At 45.5% G+C, this 19,837-nt stretch overlaps 1 protein-coding gene and 1 long non-coding RNA gene across 10 annotated transcripts in view; one reads left to right on the top strand and one right to left on the bottom strand.

Moving 5' to 3' along the window:
- The window catches only part of Rfx4 (regulatory factor X, 4 (influences HLA class II expression)), a 150,503-nt gene that overhangs the window by 55,608 nt on the left and 75,058 nt on the right, over window positions 1-19,837 (bottom strand). For 6 of the 7 annotated variants that reach the window (XM_030245278.1, NM_001024918.1, XM_006514115.4 and 3 more), the window contains exons 5-8: window positions 15,577-15,638; window positions 10,701-10,914; window positions 10,015-10,092; window positions 6,567-6,730 (exon numbers count right to left, since the gene is read on the bottom strand). In XM_030245278.1, coding sequence (XP_030101138.1) covers window positions 6,567-6,730; window positions 10,015-10,092; window positions 10,701-10,914; window positions 15,577-15,638 — 518 coding nt within the window. Of the gene's footprint in view, window positions 1-6,566; window positions 6,731-10,014; window positions 10,093-10,700; window positions 10,915-12,651; window positions 12,784-15,576; window positions 15,639-19,837 lie in introns of those variants that run through there. The other variant, NM_027689.3, reaches the window with a different exon arrangement.
- Window positions 1-19,837, top strand: part of Gm40728 — a 69,553-nt gene that overhangs the window by 16,571 nt on the left and 33,145 nt on the right. The window lies entirely within an intron of this gene.

Genomic DNA, 19,837 nt, shown 5'->3' with positions numbered 1-19,837 from the left:
CCATCAGATGAACCCTGATCTTTGATGTGACTCTGCCCTCTTAGTTTAATGAGAAAGGACCAAATTTGTAAGTCTGAGATCATACCAGCAGTAGTCTGTGATTTTTTTAAAAAGTTTCCAAAGGTTTATTGTAAACTTGGTGCAACAAGCATGATTTGAGACATGTTTGTTTGTTTGCTCGTCTGTTTGAGACAAAGTAGCCCTGGCTGTTCTGGAACTCACTATGTAGTTCAGAGTTGACCTGGAACTCACAGAGTTCCTCCTGCCTCTGCCTCCTGAATGCTGGGATTAGAGGCATGCTCCACCACACCCAATTGTGTTGTAGATAACGCTATTCTCCAGGGCCAAGCATCGTGGCTAGCACATTATAGCTATTGATGTAAACATTAGTTTGGTGAATGAATGAATGACCTCTGGCTAAGGCAGAAGGTCATCTCAGCTCTTAAGCGTCACCTGCCACCTCTGTAGAGAGAAACTTACCACCAACAGGAAAGCAAGGATTAAAAAACTAAGACTCAAGCGACTGTAGAAGTTACATAGGGAGGACCTGCAGCCGAGGCAGAAAGATTGGGAGAGAAAAGAAAAGTCCAACAAGCAGATTTCTAAACTAAGCACACAATATTCCAGAAGAATTTGACTCTCGAGTTACATTGAAGGTAACCAGAGCAACTGCAAAGCCCAAGCCCAAGGAACTCCTGAACAGAGGGACTCAGCTCCTCACAGTGATAGTGTCTACTGTTCTAAACTCTGACAGTCAATCGTGAACTATAAAGTTGGCAGATGGACGACTCAGTAAGTGAAGAGCTTGCCATTCAAACATGAAGACCTGAGTTTGGATCCCCAGGACCCATATTAAAGCCATGTGCAGTGGCATTCACATGCAATCCTAGTACTGGGGGTGTGACTATAGGGTCACTGGGGCTTGCCTACTAGCTGGTCTGACTGAATTGGCAAGCCCTGTGTTTACCGAGAGCCCTTATCAATAACAATAAGGTGGAGAGTGGTTGAGGAAAATAGCCAACACCAGCCTCTGGCTTGCACATGCATGTGTCCACACACAAACACATACATATACAAAGATTATAAGATTTTTTAAAAAGTCAAGAAAATGAGCCTCTAAAGAGGCCACTCAATACAACCAGACAACAAAACAGTCCTTAAATTAACTGAAAGATGATTAATACTGATACAGATCTCATAGGAGAGGTGAACAGTACGCATGAACAGATGAGAAACTTCAGTGGCATATAAGAATTATTTTATAACTGGAGGCAGGAGCCAGGCTAGCTCAACAGGCAAAGGTGTTTCTTGCAAAAGCCTTGAGATCCGAGATCAACCTCCAGAGCACACATTCAAACTGGAAGGAGAGAAGCTGCATTCTCCTCCATGCCAATGCAAAACACACAAGTACATACAATAATTAATAATAATAAATATAAAAATTTAAAGAATCAAATGGTTTGTTAGACATGAAAACGAAATCAAGGTATCCTTACATTGGTTGCCAAGTTAAGAATTCATGAACTTGAGGATATTTTAATAAAAGTTAATCAACCCAAACTCAAATATAAAAATGAAGAAAACAAGAAAGACTCCCATATTAAGAGTTGTATGGGGCTGGAGAGATGACTCAGCGGTAAAGAGCACTGACTGCTATTCTAGAGGTCCTGAGTTCAATTCCCAGCATCCACATGGTGGCTCACAACCATCTGTAATGGGATTTGAAGCCCTCTTCTGGAGTGTCTGAAGACAGCAATAATGTACTCATACATAAAATAAATAAATAATTTTTAAAAAGAGTTGTATGTTGGGGGGGGGGGGTAGGGGCTGGAGAGATGGCTCAGTGGTTAAGAGCAGTAACTGCTCTTCTGAAGGTCCTGAGTTCACATCCCAGCAACCACATGGTGGCTCACAACCATCTGTAATGAGATCTGATGCCCTCTTCTGGAGTGTCTGAAGACAACTACAGTGTACTTACATCTAATAAATAAATAAATAAATCTTAAAAAAAAAAAAAAAAAAAAAAAGAGTTGTGGGTTGGGGCTTGATAGATGGCTCAGAGGTTAAGAGCACTGACTGCACTTCCAGAGGTCCTGACTTCAATTCCCATCAACCACATGGTGGCTCACAACCATCTGTAATGGGATCTGATTCACTCTTCTGGTGTGTCAGAAGACAGTGACAGTGTACTCATAAGTGAAATAAATAAATAATTCTTTAAAAAGGAGTTATAGGACACTGTCAGATGGGCTGACACACTCACAATTGAGATGCCAGGAGGAGAAAAAGAAGAAAATAGAGACAATACTATCTAGGAGTTTCCCCCAAAGTAATGAAATGACAGTTTAGCACAGATTCTAGAAGCTCCAAAACTTAGGCAGGATAGAAAGAAGTACAAATATTGTAGTCTAAAATGTGTGCATGAATTTTTAAAATACTGAAAGGAAAAGTTACAAAAGCCTTGTCAAGCTGGGCAGTGGTAGAACACACCTTTAATCCCAGCACTTGGAAGGCAGAGACAGGTGAATTTCTGAGTTCGAGGCCAGCCTGGTCTACAGAGTGAGTTCCAGGACAGTCAGGAATATACAGAGAAACCCTGTCTCCATAAACCAAAAACAAACAAACAAACAAAAAACCTTGTCAATCTGTGGGGTGGGTAGGGAGGTGAGCAAAGTGCCCTCTATGAAAGCTTGGGCCTGAGTTTGGATCCTAGTAGGAACAAGCAGAGGGGCTTACCTCTGCTACCCCAGAGCTTGGAATACAGAGAGATGAGGATTGCTGGGGCTTACTGGTCTAGCTGTAACAAGTGGGCCCTAAGTTCAGTGAGAGACACTGTCCCAAAAACTAAGGTAGCAAGTGATTGAAGAAGACACCCGAGGTTGACCTCTAGCCTCTATGTGCACATACATGTGTGTAGGGGTAAATTTTCTGTTGCTGTGGTAAAGCACCATGACCAAGGCAATTTATAACAAAAAGAACGCATTTGCACTTACAGAGCTGAAAGTTGTTAGTTGCCATGGTGGGGGAATGTTGCAGCAAGCAGCGGAGGCAGCAGCTGGGGCAGGATGCTGAGTGTTCATATCCTTTATCACAAGCACAAAGCAGAGGGAGCAAACTGCAAGTGGCGAGAATCTTCAAGGTCTCAAAAAGGCCATCTCCCTTGACATACTTCCTCTAACAGCGTCATACCTCATGAGCCTCCCGATATGGCACCACCAACTGGGACCAAGTGTTCAAATACATGATCCATACCCTCACCCATATGTGCACAGTACATGTAGAACACACACTACTTGTCAATCCAGCACTGAACCCAGTGAGAAAACTTCTCCACTGTGAAGGAGAAATATTTTCACACACATGCACGTGCACACACACACGGGGGGGGGGGGGGGGGAGAGAACCTGCAAGAAGTCATCACCACTAGACCTGTAATACCAAAAGTATAAAGGAGATTACATAGACAGCATAAATTACCCATAAAAGTCAGCAATCATGAGAATGGAGGTGGATATAAAAGACTGGCTACGATATTCCATCAGTCTAAAAGAAAATTGTCTAAGGAAAAGGATTGTGTGTGTGTGTGTTTGTGTGTGTGTGTGTGTGTGTGTGTGTGTGTGTGTGTGTGTGTCCATCCTTTTGAGACAGGATCTCTCTATTATGCATCCCTGGCTATCCTGGCACTCACTATGTAGACCATAGTAAACTCAAACTCACAGATATCCACCTGCCTCTGCCTCTGGAGTGCTAGGATTGAAGGCATATGCTACCACATCCAACTAGAATTCTTACACTAATGTAAAACAGGTATATACCAAGGCAACTATTGCTTTTTTTTTTTAAAGGAAAACAGATTAATAACAAACTAGTGGGGATAAATAGAATGATAAAACATAGCCCCAAACCAGACACATGAAGACATTTTAAACAGAACCGGGGAGGCTAAGACAACTAGCAAGAAGGACGGCTTGAACAACCATGTGTACACATTAAATGTGAAGGCTTCGGGGCAGGGGAGCAGCAACTTAGATATGCAAACACTTCAGATCCCACTCTGTGCTAGACGGAAGGCCAGTGTCTGAGCAGACTGACTGGGGGGTGAGCTGGAAAAGGCAGCGTTCCTTAAGATGCTCTAGTACCCATGTTACAGCCAAAGCAAACTCTGACTAAGAACTGTTACCAGGGACAACATCTACTGTGAATAACACAAATGCAACAATTTACATGTGTGTGATAAAAAGGAATCAATTCCCCAGGCAGACAGAACACTCCAATTTAAATGTACTTAATTACAAATCTTCACAAATGAGTTTCAAAATGAAGCAAGAATGGACAGAAACTGACAAATTTATAATTCAAGTTGGAGATAGGAGTTAGTAAAACAAAGGAGAGAAAGTCATTAAGGGCAACGAGAACATGAACACTGCTGTCAATCAATTTGGCCTAACAGATGTATGTTTACTGGACACATCACCGAGCGACACCTGAGCGTTTTTAGTACACGCAGAACACTCACCAACATGCTCCATGTTACAGGCTACTAAACAGGCTTAAATAAACATAAAAGATGTGTTATCATGCAGTGTATCCAATCTGACTACAGGGAAATTAAACACAAGTTAATAACAGAATAGTATCTTCATAACTCCTAATACTCAAAAGTTAAATATTTCATTCCTAAAATAATCTATTGATTAAAGAGAAAGTCATAAGGACTAAAAGTAGGAATATTTATAAATTGAAATGTGAAATCCATAACAAAACATTAGCAATTCAGATCTAGCAATACATTTTAAAACTGCAATGAAGTATATTTACCCTGAAGATGAAAGTCTGCTACAATATTTAAAAATAAAGCAATATGAAATCTACCTCCTTTGAAGACTAAGGAGGAAAAAACATAGTATATGATCTTGAAACAATCTAAAAAATCTAACAAAATTCAAAACACTTTCTTGATAAAAACTCTCAGCAAACCAGGAATGGAAAGGAACTTTGCTGACCCCTCGAGACCTTCCACATCTTACTGTGAATGCTACATACGTTCCCTCTGAGACCTGGGAAAATGTGAAGGCATCCACTGTCACCTAGAGGTCCTAGCCAGTGTAATAGCATTGTGGATGAAAGGAGTATAGAGATTGGACATCACGAAACAAAATGCTCCCAAACCCTAGATTATACATTAATACCCTCGGGAAGCCCCCAAAGAAGCTACCATAAAAACTATTAGAATAATTGACTTTAATAACATCTCATGACAAAAGAGTCACACACAAACTACATAAAGTAGTAATGAATGGTTGGAAACTGAAGAAGTACTGAAGAGAATCCACGTAAAATAAGAAATATAAACCATGTTAATGGATTAGAATCAATACTAGTAAGAAGCTGATTATTTCTGGCTTTATTTATAAACTCATGACAATCTTAATCAAAATCCTACAGGACTTTTAGGAGATTCTGCAAGTGTTATCTGCCACAGCAAAGGAACGATGTTGAAAAAGAATAACAAGTCAGGCGTCCTATCACTTGTTTTGAGACTACTATAAAACCAATTATAGCCAAGGCAGTGTGGTATTGGTGGAGGCTGGCCGTAGAGGACTGGGATATCACTGAGAGTCTGGGAGTGTGTCTACACATGTAAGGCCAACTTTCTACAAAGCGACAGGGAAACAGAAAATGTTCAGCCTTATAAACAGCTTAATTAATCCTGAGAGACACTCAGGAAAATGTGGCCAGGAAAAGAAGAACCCAAAGGGTAGAGTAAGCCTTCAAAGGCTTACTCTAAGCTACCTATTTTGTGATAGTTTATAACAGCAGCCACAGGAAGCTAATACACGTTACTATGCCACCCTCCCCCCCCCCCCCCCCCGCACCCCTTGTAGTCAGTTAGACAGAAAATCCCAAGAGAATCACTAAAATTCATTATGGCAGAAGCCCCCGCTGTTACAAAAAATTATGAGTGTGTAGGGAATGTCCCCAGAAACAAATGCTCCTGGAAGTGGGAGATCTTATTTACAGGAGACAGTTGAGAAAGGGTGGACACACAGAAAAAAACCCGTAGGGAGACCATCGCACACTGGGGTGAGCCAGAAGGGCAAGGGAGCAGAGTCCTGAGAAGACACAGCTGTCCAGAGAGACCGCCCTGCCGTTACTGTCCTTCGGGCAGCGTGGAGCGTGGTGGAGACCCCAGAGGACCTGCTCGGCGGAAGCACGAGGTGCAGTGGGTTTGTGTGAGGAAAGGAAGGCACAGAATAGTCCTCACAGCGGCAGCACTTCAGTAAGAAAAGCCATGTTCTGTGTCCTAGTGACACATGAACAGCACGAGATGCCCGCCAAGGAAGTGGTTGTACCATTTCGCTGTATACCATTCCCTACCTTGGGAAGTTGGAATCATTTTCAGAGTAGAAGCATTTTATTTGCATTCACAGCTTACAGTCTTTAGTTTTGAAAAGCCTACTGTTGATCTTTACAAAGGCCCTGTTACAGTAACAGGTAAGACAAAACAAAACAAAATCAAGTACTAGCCGATGCCTGGGCTCCAGGCAGACACCCAGCTGACTCACCTGTCCGGCAACGCCTGCAGCACCGTGGGCATCAACACACCGGAGATGGCTTTGTAGAGGATGGAGTCACACACACCCACGATGTTCACCACCGTGGAGGAGCCTAGCACGGGCAGCATGTGGGGCGGCATCCCTTGCCAAAAGTGCAGAAGGAAACTTTGAACCTGCATTGACCCACAGAGAGAAGAGGGTTCAGACAAAGCCGCCCCTGCGGAGCCTTGCGTCTCCACCCTCCCCAGCACAGGCAGCTCAGCAGCATCTTCCATCTTCCTCTACTCACCCCCCCCCGCCCCCTCCCGCACCGGGGCAGTGGGAGCTGCCCAGGCTTGGGATGCTGTGGGACTTGTGCCCACTGCTGGCCTGCCTGCCCCTGCAGCCTGGTGTTAGGCCTGCTCGCTGTGAGCTGAGTTAAGTAGGGAGGACTGGACAGGTTTTGCTGTTATTGTTTTGTTTTGTTTTTTTTTAAAAGATCAGAGCACTAACACCCATTGTTCTTTCACCCCCACGTACCTCCCCCCCCCCCCCCCGTCCACCCCCCCCCCCCCCCCCGTGGCTCCTGGGTATTCTGGGAAGGAAGGGGAAGGATGTAGCAGTTACAGGTGGAGAGGCAAGAAGTGTTTGCTACCTGCAAAATTCCCCAAATTCAAATATGTCTGCCCCAAACCCGGGCAAAGTGCAAGGAACTTCTCATATCCCAAACTCCCATTTTCCCAAAGTGCACCTGGTGCCATTATGGAGTTAAAGGTGGTGACAGCATCGCAGTAAGCCAGAGGGACACGTGGAACACCTGCCACATGTCACCAAGACACAGAGCAGTGCTCTGCTGGGCACTCAAAATAATGGAGTCGCCCTTAGCATGATGTTCTGAGCAGGGACTTGGAGAAGCAAGTGGCTGAGTGGATGTTCCAAGAAGAGCATGCCTTAGTGACCCCACTTCCATGACTTTTAGACTTTGATTTGAGGAAGAAGGTAGAGGGATGAGACAGGGGCAGCGGAGATGGTAAGTTACATACACAGTAACATCCCTAAACTGAGAAGCCCATCACAAAGCTAGGAGCATCCAACTCTGGATATTTATAGTGAGCTGACCCTAGTCCTGGGTTGCATCCTTCTCCTTACTCTCTAAGATAGGCACTCTAGGGCTACCATGGAGCATTTTCCATATTGTTGATTACCATGAACCCATACAGATTCAGCTTGGGAGACGTAACCTGGCCCTTTCACCTTTTTCTTTTTCTTTTTTCTTTTCTTCTTTCCTCCCTCCCTTCCTTCCCTCTTTGCCTACCTCCCTTCCTTCCCTCCCTCCCCTCCCTCCCTTCCTTCCTTCCTCCCTCCCTCCCCTCCCTCCTTTTCTTCCCTCCTTCCCTCTCTCCCTCCCTTCCTTCCCTCTTTGCCTACCTCCCTTCCTTCCCTCCCTCCCCTCCCTCCCTTCCTTCCTTCCTCCCTCCCTCCCCTCCCTCCTTTTCTTCCCTCCTTCCCTCTCTCCCTCCCTTCCTTTCTTTTTAGAGACTACCCCTGGGGAACCAGAACATCACGGAGTTCTCCCACATGACCCTGCTGATGATCATAGACTAAGCATCATTACTTGCAGAGTTACTAAGTTCATCACCCAGAGCACAGCAGCAATCCAAAGGAGGAGGCAGAGCATGAGTCCTTCCACCACCAGCCTCGTGATCGTTTTTTCTTATTACTTGGTAAACTGGGGTTCTGGCGTATTCCCAGGGCCCATGTCTTTCTCTGGATTGCTGCCACCCCACAGCGTTCTCTCTGTCTGATGGCCTGTACCACTCTTCAGGTCCCTCCCAGGATCCGGTCCCATATCCCGGCTCATCCCTGGGATGAGGCATTGACCTCCAGCCAGGTATTAGACTCTCTTATTTGAACTTCCCACTGTAAGAAGCCCCACCTATGTCGTCCCTAAGAGTTGGTTCAATCTGAGCACATCTGCTTTCCTTGGCTTTGGTGTTCAGTCCTGCCCCTATTTTCTATTAGTTGTCAGATTCCAGCAAAACATCTGGAAAAGGTCAGCTGTTATGTAGGATAAAACAAATCCATTGAGAGACGTTAGCAGACATCTGTCTGTCAGAAGCCTGCTCAAGCCACACAAGGAGCCCTTGTCAGTCACCAAGTTCCTGGCAGCTATTGTATCAAGTGCTCTTATCCAATGTTAACCCTCCCTTCTCGGTTTTATGTCATTGACTGTCCTATGGTTCCCGGTCCTTTGAGAAGGAAAGGGAAGGCAAATGCGATGAATCTAAGTGTTGAGACCTGGAGGCCAGCTGTGAGATGAGACACAGACAGCATGTCTGTTCAGGACAGAAAGCTGCCCTGACCTCTCTCTGGCCTGGGTGGGAAGGCAGGGAAAACGAAGAGCTGAGGTTTGTGGCTTGAGTCGTCGGGCAGAGGGTCGTGGCAATGTCAGACTTGGGGAAACAGACTCGGGGCATGGAATTAAAGGCTCTGGTTTAGTCACGTAAAATCAAGTCAATCAAATCTTATGCTCAGGACCAAGTACGTGAGGGCCAGCAGCCCTTTTAAGATGGATACAATGGCTTCCACCTACTAATAGGATGAAGTAAGATGACTTATGTAAAAAGCCTGGCACTGTGTAGGCACTGGATAAATGGAACTTATTATTAGGTGACAGGAGGAATTCTGGTGAGCTCTCCTTACTCCTTGCATACAATTTCAGTGAAAGGACGGCAAATGGTTGAACATGATCATTTAATGTCAGCTTTCTGGACTATCTATCCACCCAGTCTCCTATGCTCTCATCCCTTCTTCTTTGGGTTCAGGGGAGCATGCAATTTTTAATTTTTTTCATTTTTATTATTTTATGTGTATGAGTGTTTTGCCTGCATAACACATCATGTCTGGTGCTGGAAGATGTGGTGAGCCTCTGAGTAGGTGCTGGCATTTGCACTCAGGTCCTTTGCAACAACAACATCCCAGAGATGCCACAATTCTTTTGCTTCCCCATTTCTCTTCTTTTTCTTAAATGCAATGTTTCTAAAGTAGAAATGAAGTGGCCATATTGATGGAATTTGGTGGAAGTGGAGCCCAGGCCTTGAGGGAGGTGGGACAGTAATCACTCCAAAAGCAATAAGGGATCCTCTCAGGAAAAGGTTGAAACCTAGTATTATTTAGCGTCTCAGAATCCATACTTGTAGGCATGTTGAAAGGCTGACAAGATGGCCTTCCCAGTATGTGTCATTCTATAGTAAAATCAAGGAAAAGCCACCACTGCCTGGTGTGCACAGTGGCCTCTGTAAAATAGGATTAGTAGCAGTACCTGCCTTGAAGCATCACTGTGAAGGGTAAGTGGGCCAATGGCTACCAAGGGCTTCTAGATCCCAGGCCCTGCACCTGGTGGGAGCTCTTAAAGTAGGAGTAGTGGTGAAGTATAACATCCTAATAGAATATTCACAGCTTAATACTGCTGACCTACCTCATCAAAGTTGGCTCTTATTACAGTGTCCAGTATTCTCTGACAGTGTGTTCTGTACATCATAATAAAGGTAGACACCTGTGGGGCGATCAATGACAAAGGAAGACATTAATATGCAGTGTGGCTGCCCTGGGAATTTCAATATTTACACCATTTATTCCGCTGGAAGGATGGACTGTACCCATTATCTATGCATCCGGAAAGACCTGAAGGGGAATTGTAGCCCTTCAGTGATGTGCTGTGACCTCTGACCCTTGGCTCCCTGCTCTGTGCTCTAATGGCACCCAAGCCCCACCCTGCAGTGCAGCACTGGCTTTCCTCTGCTCCCTATCCTGCACCTTGAGACTCTTGGGTTCCTGGAAAACCAAAAATAGCATGGTCTTCACACTCGTGCATCCAGCACACTGCAGAGTGCTTAGCATATGGTACAGTAGGGCGAGGGCACTAAATTCTCCTTGTGGCTAAGATACTGAAAAGAAATAGAAGCCAGTGTATTGTTTGTATAAATGCTTCTGCAGAAACCACCGTAGGCATTTGGTGGCTATGAATTCTCTGAAATCTATGAGAAAGAGAGGAGGAGGGAGGCAGAGAGATAGAGACAGAAACAGAGACAGAGAGAGCAGAGACAGAGAGAGAGAGACAATCACCCCACCCTCACCCCCAGCAATCTCCTCGAATGACGTTACCTTCTCCTCAGGAAGACTGGCTGGCAGATTTAGGTCTTTGACGTTTGGAAAGTCTGGCAGCAATGTCCCAAGCTTGGACCGGGGAGAATATGCCACCGTCTGCTTGGTGACTTCTCTCTTGCCCGTCTCGCTCACCCAGGCAGCTCCTTTCTTTGAGTACATCACATCATAATACTGGGAGCTCTCCTTCACCGCTATGCCATAGTAATGGTACCTGGGCCACCGGGAAAGAGACAGACGGGCCCACATGGGTCATTTTTAGATGGAGGTTTTTTGGGTTGGAGGATGTTGTCCAAAGCCAAGCATGTCTGGACACATCCAAACCTGGGGCTAAAAGAGTTAACGCTTCTCTGAGGCTTGACATCTCTGAAATCTACAATTAAGCCAAAGTTCCATGTTGCCAGCCATCAATCAGACAGGTAAAAATAACTAAAATTGCCTCCTACAGAAAATGTTAAGTCAAATACTTTGCAAAGCAAAGGAGGGATGAGAAATGTTCCATTTATACCTGATCTCGAATGTCTACCAAATACCTTCCCAAAGATGCCTAACATTTGAGTGTCCATCTTTGTGGGGACCCAGGCACAGAATGTGTTCATACATCAAGAATAAAACTTTACCTGGCCATGATTATCTTCTTCAGTAAAGGCTAGCCTCAAAGAGCTATGATTTTAATTTTTTTCTTGTATTATTATAAATTTGGAGACGAGGTTTGACTGTGTAACCCTGACTGGCCTGGAAATGGCTATTTAGACCATTCTGGCCTCAAACTCCCAGACCCTCATTTCAGAGATTCTGCACCCCCACCCCCACCACCAAGTGCTACGATCAAAGGTGTGTGCCACCCAGCAAAAGCTTTAATTTTAAAGAGATTCATCCAGTACCTCACTTGACCCTGAATGCCAAAGACCAGAACTTTGCATTAACTCACAATGGGCATAATACTCAGACACAACTTCCATTTACACCTGAAGAGGGACAGGAGGAAGCTGTGTCTGCTGGAGGTGGAGGCGGGGTGGTGCTTTGTACTTCAGCTAACTATCTACTGAATACTTAAGCTCCGAGCACTTTGCAAAGTACTTTATTCACACTAACTTGAAAATGAGCTTATAAATTAAGGACTGCTGTGGTCACTCCTAAAGGTGAGAAAATGGAAAAGGTGGCAAAAAAAAAAAAAAAAAAAAAAAAAAAAAAATCAAGCAATTTGCTCACGAGCATGGATCAGTTTCAGGCAAGGATAGGTTGTGAACCAGTAGTCTGTTTGCCTACACAGCCACTGTGCAGCGCTAACAGTAAACAGCGTGTGTGCATCAACTTTTGGAGTTTAATAATAAACGTGCAGGTTCCTAGGCCCCATCCCCCACACTGATTCAAAGTCTGAGAATGAGGTCCATGAGTCAGCCTTGAACAACATAAGCCACCACGGAGTGAGGCTCTCCAGCTTCAGGTCCATGGCATGAAGGACTCGACACACAGAATCTTCTCTCACAAAAATCCCCATGAGGCTAGAAGTAAACTCCCGCTTCACAGCTTACAAACAAGGGAACTAAGCTCTAGAGAATTTAAGTGATGCATCCTAGATCACCCAGTGAGAAGGCCCCAGAGGCAGGATCTGAACTTCTAACTCGGGCTTTGTGCCTCTAAATCAGCCAGTGATTCCCAAGCTTTATTAACAGTCAGAATCACCCACAGTGCACACGGCAGCATCCTGACCCCCAAGATTCCGATTTCGTGAATCTAGGGTGGGGTTTCACGGTACAGTGGTAATGCTACTGTAGTCACGAGCCCTCGTTTTCAGAAACACCAAATAACATCTCAGCTACTTTTCTCTATCCACAGATACACGGTGATGGGAATGGGGAAGCATTTTGATTTGGGGGAAAGTTGTTTACGGGGAGGGAGAGATGGGTGCGTGTAACCTTCCCTTTCACAGCCCCCTTCCTGCTGGTACCATTCTGTGAAATTTCTGCCCAGTGGGCAGCTTGCCTCCATCTTCATGCCTCCTGGGATGAAGAACTCAGGCCCTCCGAAGGCAGCCCAGTTCATTTTCAGCCGATGTAGTTACCAGAAAGTTCTTTGTGTTGAGCTAATATCTACCGTCTGGGCCTTCTACTTCTCAACTGTCACATAACTGCCTTTCCGTCTGTGGGCAATCTGTGGGGGAGGGGCTGGTTCCAGGGACTCCAGAGGTACCTTGTGGTGGAAAGACAGTTATATAGCATACCCCCTTAGCTTTAAAATGTTTCTTATAACTTAAGGTCAAGACAGCCATATCTTAATATGACATTATGAGATAGTTACATTATCATAAGATAGAACCATTTATTTCCTGGTTAATCTATGCATGTAGCATAGATCTTCAATTACAGGAAAGCTACACTATTCTGGTCTGGTCCCGTCTTGGTTTTGCTACTTAGGTTCTGAAGGGAGAGTCAGCACTCCTTGCTAGACATACCTATGTCTCATCTATAGGAGTGGACTTGCTGAGGGATGTTGACAGGCCACGCTGCAGCCTGGAGACTCAGTTTGCAGCTTGAAACATCCCATTGCCTTTAGATTGGCTGGGCATGGGGGGTCCTCGTGGAGACAGTAGAATATGGCTGTGTGTAGAACTTTAAAAATGGATGATGCCTAATTTGCCACCATGTAGGTGAAAGAAAAAGAGGAACAGAAACCAGGCTTTCCTCAGAGGGGACTGTTCTCCAAGTGCATGCTCCTTCTATTTCTACCCTTTCTGGTTCTCCACATTTACCAACTCTTTCTACCATTCCTATTCTCCTTAGAAATCAGAAACTGCATATTGGAGCCAGTGGTTTTCCAAAGACCACAGGCTAGACAAACATTTCCATACTTTCCTATTTATCCAGCATCTTTGTATTCATCTTCTTCCCCACCTTGACAAGGTCTTGCTATGTAACTCAGGTGGCTGGCTTTTAAACATGTGGCCTCACACTCCTGCCTCAGACTCCAAAATCCTGGGAAGACTGAAAGATGTCACCTGGAGTAGCTTAAATCTGGTTCGACCGAGATTTTGAATTATCCACTTTTGATCACCAGCAAACAATTAAAAAAAAAAAAGATTGAAAATGTAAACGAGGAAAATACCTAATAATAATAAAAAAAAAGAAAAAAAAAGATTTTTGCACTCTATTCTTACAACCTTGCTTTTAAACAAAACACCAGACTTTTTCTTTATAAATGAAGTAGTTTGTTCTTCAGTGTAGTCACCCTGGGAAAGAAATCACTGAGAAATTATCTCAAGATGTCCTTTGTTCAAAAATTTTCTGGACAGTCCTTTGGAATTTCTCTCAAGAGCTTCTGATAAACACACACACACACACACACAGAGAGAGAGAGAGAGAGAGAGAGAGAGAGAGAGAGAGAGATACACATATAGACACAGATAGACATATGCAGAGACATAGACACAAATAAAAATAGATACACACACACACATATGCATAGACACCTATACACAAATATATAGACACACAGGCACATATACACATAGACACAGACATACAAACACATAGACACACACACAGATATATACACATAGATTCAGACACACACACAGTCTTATTTTCAGAGTTTACCAATAACAGGGTTTTCCCAACTTTGATCATCTGTTTTCTTCCCTTCCCTTCCACAACAAAAACCCAAGTTCTACTGCTCAGTGGCTCTGTCTCTGGGGTAATAGTGTGTGGGTGTGCTTCCAACCCTCCCCCTCCACAACGCTGAACCCCTAACCCCCTCTGTCCAGACATGACTTCTGCAACCTATGTGGAGATGTGATGTTCCTTCCTTTTGAAGAGGTTTTCGGGTTTGCTGGCTCACTGTGCTGCCTTCTCACTTACAGTTGTCAAAGGTCTAGAATGCCGCATAAGAAGAAGGCACCCTCTAGTGGAGTCAAGGTGCACATTAGCATGATAAAGGTTCTTAGAAGTCTCCCAGGAAAGGGAGCTGTTGAACTGGGTTGGCCACACTTGTGTGGCCACCTCTCTTCCAAGTGACACTTCCTGACCCCTGAAAGTTTCTAAACTATCCTGAGAGGCAACTGCTGTGTATCTTTGATGGAGTAGGACGGGCTGAGCCCCCCTTTCTGATACACACCTGGGAGACAGGAATTCTCGGGGGGGGGGGGGGGGGGGGGACGACTTCACTTCCTCTGCTCTTTACCATCATCTCCTCCAAAAGATCTTCCCCGTGCCTCTCCCTCCCCTTTTCTTACTCTCTGCTATGATGTGAAACATTGAGTCTTCTTTTCATGTCTGTCTTACATATCAGAACGTCCCTGGCAAGCCAGGCGTGATGGTTCAGGACTATGATCTCATGCGAGAGGTCCAGACAAGAGGATTGTGGTGAGCTTGAGCTTGCAGAGCAGGACCTCTGTCTCCTCAAGTGTTGGCTGGCTGGAAGGAACCACAGAGCCAGAGGGGGAGGAAACACGTGCCCATCCCCCCACGTTGTTGGAGCTGGTCTGTGCCTGTGGCCCACTGTATGCTCTCAGAGCAGAGGTTACTTCAACACTCCAAGCAACCTGGAAATGGTCTGAGAGATCACAGGGCTCCTTGGAAATATGTAAAGATTGCTTTACAGAGGACAACCGAGGACAAGGAGGCACAGAGTCAGATGGCATCGAGCAGCTGGGCCAAAGGTTTTTGGATGGCCAGGCTCTCTCCCTCTCTCTCCTCTCCCTCTCAAGGGTGCTGAGAGAGAAGCTGGCTGTCATAGACCTCCTCCACAGTCCCCCACTCTAGGCACAGACCTCCCCACGGGCCTGCAGACCATGCTCCTGAGGAGCATCCTGGGGTCTGGCCTCGAGGTCCAGAGACAGATGCTGTGAATGAAGGCATTGTGGCTGTTCCGTGCTTACTTTGACTGTCCTCGGGTCCCGAGTCTTCTGGTGGTTAGCTGAGGAAACTGCTGCCTTATGATCTGTAAGGGCGACACAAGAACCCATCAGGAGCAGTGGTGTACCAGGACTGAAAGGGGAAGCAAGCCGGTGCCGGTGCAAAGACTGGCTAGGAGTCTTTGGGAACACAATGGCACAGACTCCTGGTGTTGGGGTGGGGGAGGGGGCAGGTGGACAGTACATTGGCAGTTGTGGGGCTCAGACCCTGAGGGGCTCAGTGGGAAATCTCACCGGGCTACCATGCTTTATCTCCTCTTATTCACAACACAGGAAATCCCAGGAAGCTCTAAAATAGACCATTCTCCCTTGAGACCGCCATCACACTTGGAGCCAAACCCACCTTCAGTCCTGTAACTAGGCCTTGTGTACCATCCCGATTTTGTCCCTATGAGTTGGCCTCTTTCCACCCCCACATCTCACTACAGGAAGTTCACCCACATCTCACAGACTTGCTTCCATCTCTGCAGATGACATTTGGGGCTTCTGAACAAGATGCCCCTGCTCAGAGACCTCCTGGGACCAACCAGTGTCCAGTAGCAACAGTTGTCTCTTGCGTCTCCAGGTTCTACTGGAAGGCTTCTGTCTGAGTGCAGCCAGAGCGCTTCCTCACTGAGTACCAATTGCCTCTCTTGCTACTTGAATATAGCGTGTGTGAGAGCAAAGACCCTGCTTGCTCAGAGTTGGGACTTGGGAAAGCTTGGTCTTGCTGTGGACTGAAAAGATAAGGTTCTGATCCCTGTCCAGAGGAGACTATCATAATTACTGTGGCTTGGACAACCATGCTCCTGAAAGAAGTCCAGAGAGGAGGCCGTCTGCCAAAGTAGGGATGCACCAGCAGGCCTCCTTCGTTGGTGTTTACTGAGATGGTGTTTTTGGTGAGGTGATATAATGAAACGTTTATGCGGTGGCACTGGGGAGACAAGGGGACCTGGATTACATCTTGGCTCTGCCACTTGTGAGGTGGATGCATTTGCATTCACAAGGCACACCCCTATTTACAAAATGGGAATGAGGGGCTGGAGAGATGGCTCAACTATTAAAAGAATGTCCTGTCCTTTGCAGAAGGACCTGAGTTTGATTCCCATGTCTGGCAGTCCACAGTTCCAAGGAGCCCAACACCCCCTTCTGGCCTCTGCAAGGACTTGCACTCATGTGCACATACCCACCCACAGACGCCCACACATACTCATCCTTAAAAATAAAAAACTTTAAAATAGAAATGATAATAACCTCTACCTTAAAGAATCCTTGTGAAATGTGTGCATGCAGATGTGTGTATGTGTGTGTGTGTGTGTGTGTGTGTGTGTGTGTGTGTGTACAGAGCCCAGTGCTTAGTAAATGCTCAATACGTGAGTTTCAGAACCTCCCAATGGCTTTGGCTTGTTTCATTCCTCAGACGCGTTTGATTTTAAGCTGGCTCAGAATCCCCCAGGCATTCTTCCCTTCTGGCTAATTGCTCTGCAGACATCCATGGTCAGAGAGATGAAGCTGCACAGTGTCCTGCCAGAAGAGATGCTATGCCTGTATCCCCACTGGTCAGGTGCGAACCTCAGGAGCTTTCTTTAGAGATAAGGCTCTTTTCATTACATTGGTGATGGTTTTTACCCACACCAATGCTTTGGCTGACTTAACTCCTCTGTGCAATAAACAGGCACCAGGAGCCTGTTAATTCTTGGATTCGACATACTCAGTCTTCATGTGCCTTGGTTTCCTTCTGTGATGTCTGAGGACTTGGGAAGTCAAGTAGTCTGTCCTTAATCAGAGGGACAGCTGATATTGCCATGAACTAAACTCGCATTAGTTAAGTGGGATGGAAAGAGGTGAATAGATAACAAGACACTGAGATCTTTGAGTGGGTGTGAAGACTGCCCACTTTGGCACATTTAGGGAGCTGAGTAACTTCAAGGTGGAAAATAGACAGACAGCCTTGCCTTATCTCAGTGGTGGCCAGGGGGAGGGAAGAGATAGCTCATGGGATGCTCAGAGAATCTGCACAAATATCGTAAGCCCACTTTGGGAGGGAAATGAGACAAAATCAGCTTTATTTCATGGGCTTGCCAGGGCGGCTTACTTGGAAAAGTGCTTGCAATTGTATATGAAGACCTGAGTTCAGATTCAACATGAATGTAAAATGTGTTACACCCAAGTGCCTATAATCCGAGTGTTAGGGACATAGAGATAGAAGAATTGGGGGGGGGGGCATGCTAGTCCACCAACCTAGCCTAGTTGGAGAGCCCTCAATCCCAGAGGAAGACCCTATATCTCAAAAGCTAAGGTAGAGAGTGGTAGAGAGGATACTTGGCGTGGATCCCTGTCCTACACACACATACAGACACACACACACACACACACACACACACACAGAAAAAGTGATAATTAAAAATGATTGAACTATATAAGGTGCCGCTCCTGTAGTTACTCCTCTGTGTCCCCTCTGGGATTGTCATGCCCTGTGTAAAATGCAGTATTGTCATGCCTGTGTCAGAGATCCTGGTCTTGAAACCCCTTGCCCTGTTATGCCTATATTACAGGTTAATGGCCTTACCGCCTCACATTTGTGTCTGCCTGTGATCTGGCCCCTCCAGAGGCTCATCACATGACCAGCTACAGAGCAAGGACATTAAGGATGCAGAAGAGGGATGAAAGAACCATAAATATGGAGTTGAGACTCCGTGCTGGTTGGAAGAGAGTCATGATCTGTGTTCTGAGTTTCCTAACCATGCAAGCAGACAAGATAGCAATAGTGGCACAGGAGTCCCAGCCCCCATTGGGAAAACCAGAGCTGCTCTTGTGGTTAGCCCTGGGAAATTTCTCCCATGGAAACAGGTACAGTGATGGGCCTGCTAATATTAACCGATACTATGACAGTGAAAACACTTGGTGCTGTCAAAAGGGGTAGTAAAAAGCCAGTAAGATGGTTCAGTGACTGGGGAAACGGGCTTGCCATCAGGGCTAATGACCTCACTTCAATCTCCAGGACCCACACTGTGGAAGATGCAAGTTGTCCTCTGACCTCCTCGTGAGCTATGGCACGCGTATGTGCACACATGTCCATGCTCATGGGCATTTATGCTAAACAAATATAATAAAAGTTTTAAGTCTGTAGTACAACTAGAATCCTCAGATTGCCAGAGGTTCCATTAGGATAACTGTTCCTCTAAAGACACTTTACAATATATGTCAGGAGCCACTAAATACTTTAAATTTTCTGATCTATTGGTTCTAAGAAAGTATCCTAAAATGAGAACGCAGAAGGTGTGGGGCTTCTAGTAAGAGAAAAATTAGAAATACCAGGAATGTCTCATGGCAGGCAACTGGCTAATACATGCTCTCTAAACATTTAATAGTACTCACAGAGCCATAAAGAATGGTCACAAAATCTCTTAATATGTCATGACATCAAAGCTGCTTATGAGGAAATACCAGGGAGAATCACACATGTTAAACTACAGCTATAAATTTTGCTCATAAAGATACAAGAATGAGTGGAGCGGACTGTGTAGAGACCTAGATTGAGAACTCACTAGGGTGGTTGTATTGTGAATAGGATAAAAACAGGGCTCTGGGATCCCTGTTGTCCTAAAGTGTTTATGCAAAGAAAGAAAAGAAGTTTCTTATTAATAGTCGTCCTGATTGACAAAAATGTTGAGGATAACCTCACAAGATTCATCAAAGACAGACCATGATGTTATAACGCAGTTTCTCTCTTTAAAACGTAGAGCATTCTCTGCTCCCAGTAAATCATCTCTGATACTAAAAGAAACCCGTGCAGGTTTGTTTGGTTGCTAAGCCTCATTATTGCTTGACTTAGGATACTGACTGGGTTCTAAAGCCCCGCTCTGTTTATGCCAATGGTATCCCAAACGACATCCACAGAGCAAACAGGCAAACCCTTGGCTGGGGAGACAGGGCTGCAGGCTCGTCTACAGACAAGCTATAGGCCACTGGGGCATAGTGACAGGCTTCCCGGAGTCATTTGTTCTACCTCTGAGAGTCAATATGAGCTACCATCCAAGCCCTTGTCATTCTTTGTCTGGTCATGACACGGGCCTGGGAACTCACTGACCAATTTGACCTATGGTTCCCTCCGCTGTCCGTGGTTTCACTTGCTCACTTGGAATAACTTGTCTATCGGGATAGTGCCTTTACCATCTTTGTGCCTAGTGCCACCTTCCGATGATTTTCCCAAGACAGCAGGCAGTCTTTCCTGTCACCCCCACAC

Source organism: Mus musculus, chromosome 10, assembly GCF_000001635.26.
Source record: "Mus musculus strain C57BL/6J chromosome 10, GRCm38.p6 C57BL/6J".
Taxonomy (NCBI): Eukaryota; Metazoa; Chordata; class Mammalia; order Rodentia; family Muridae; genus Mus; species Mus musculus.
This window is presented reverse-complemented; position numbering and strand designations above follow the sequence as displayed.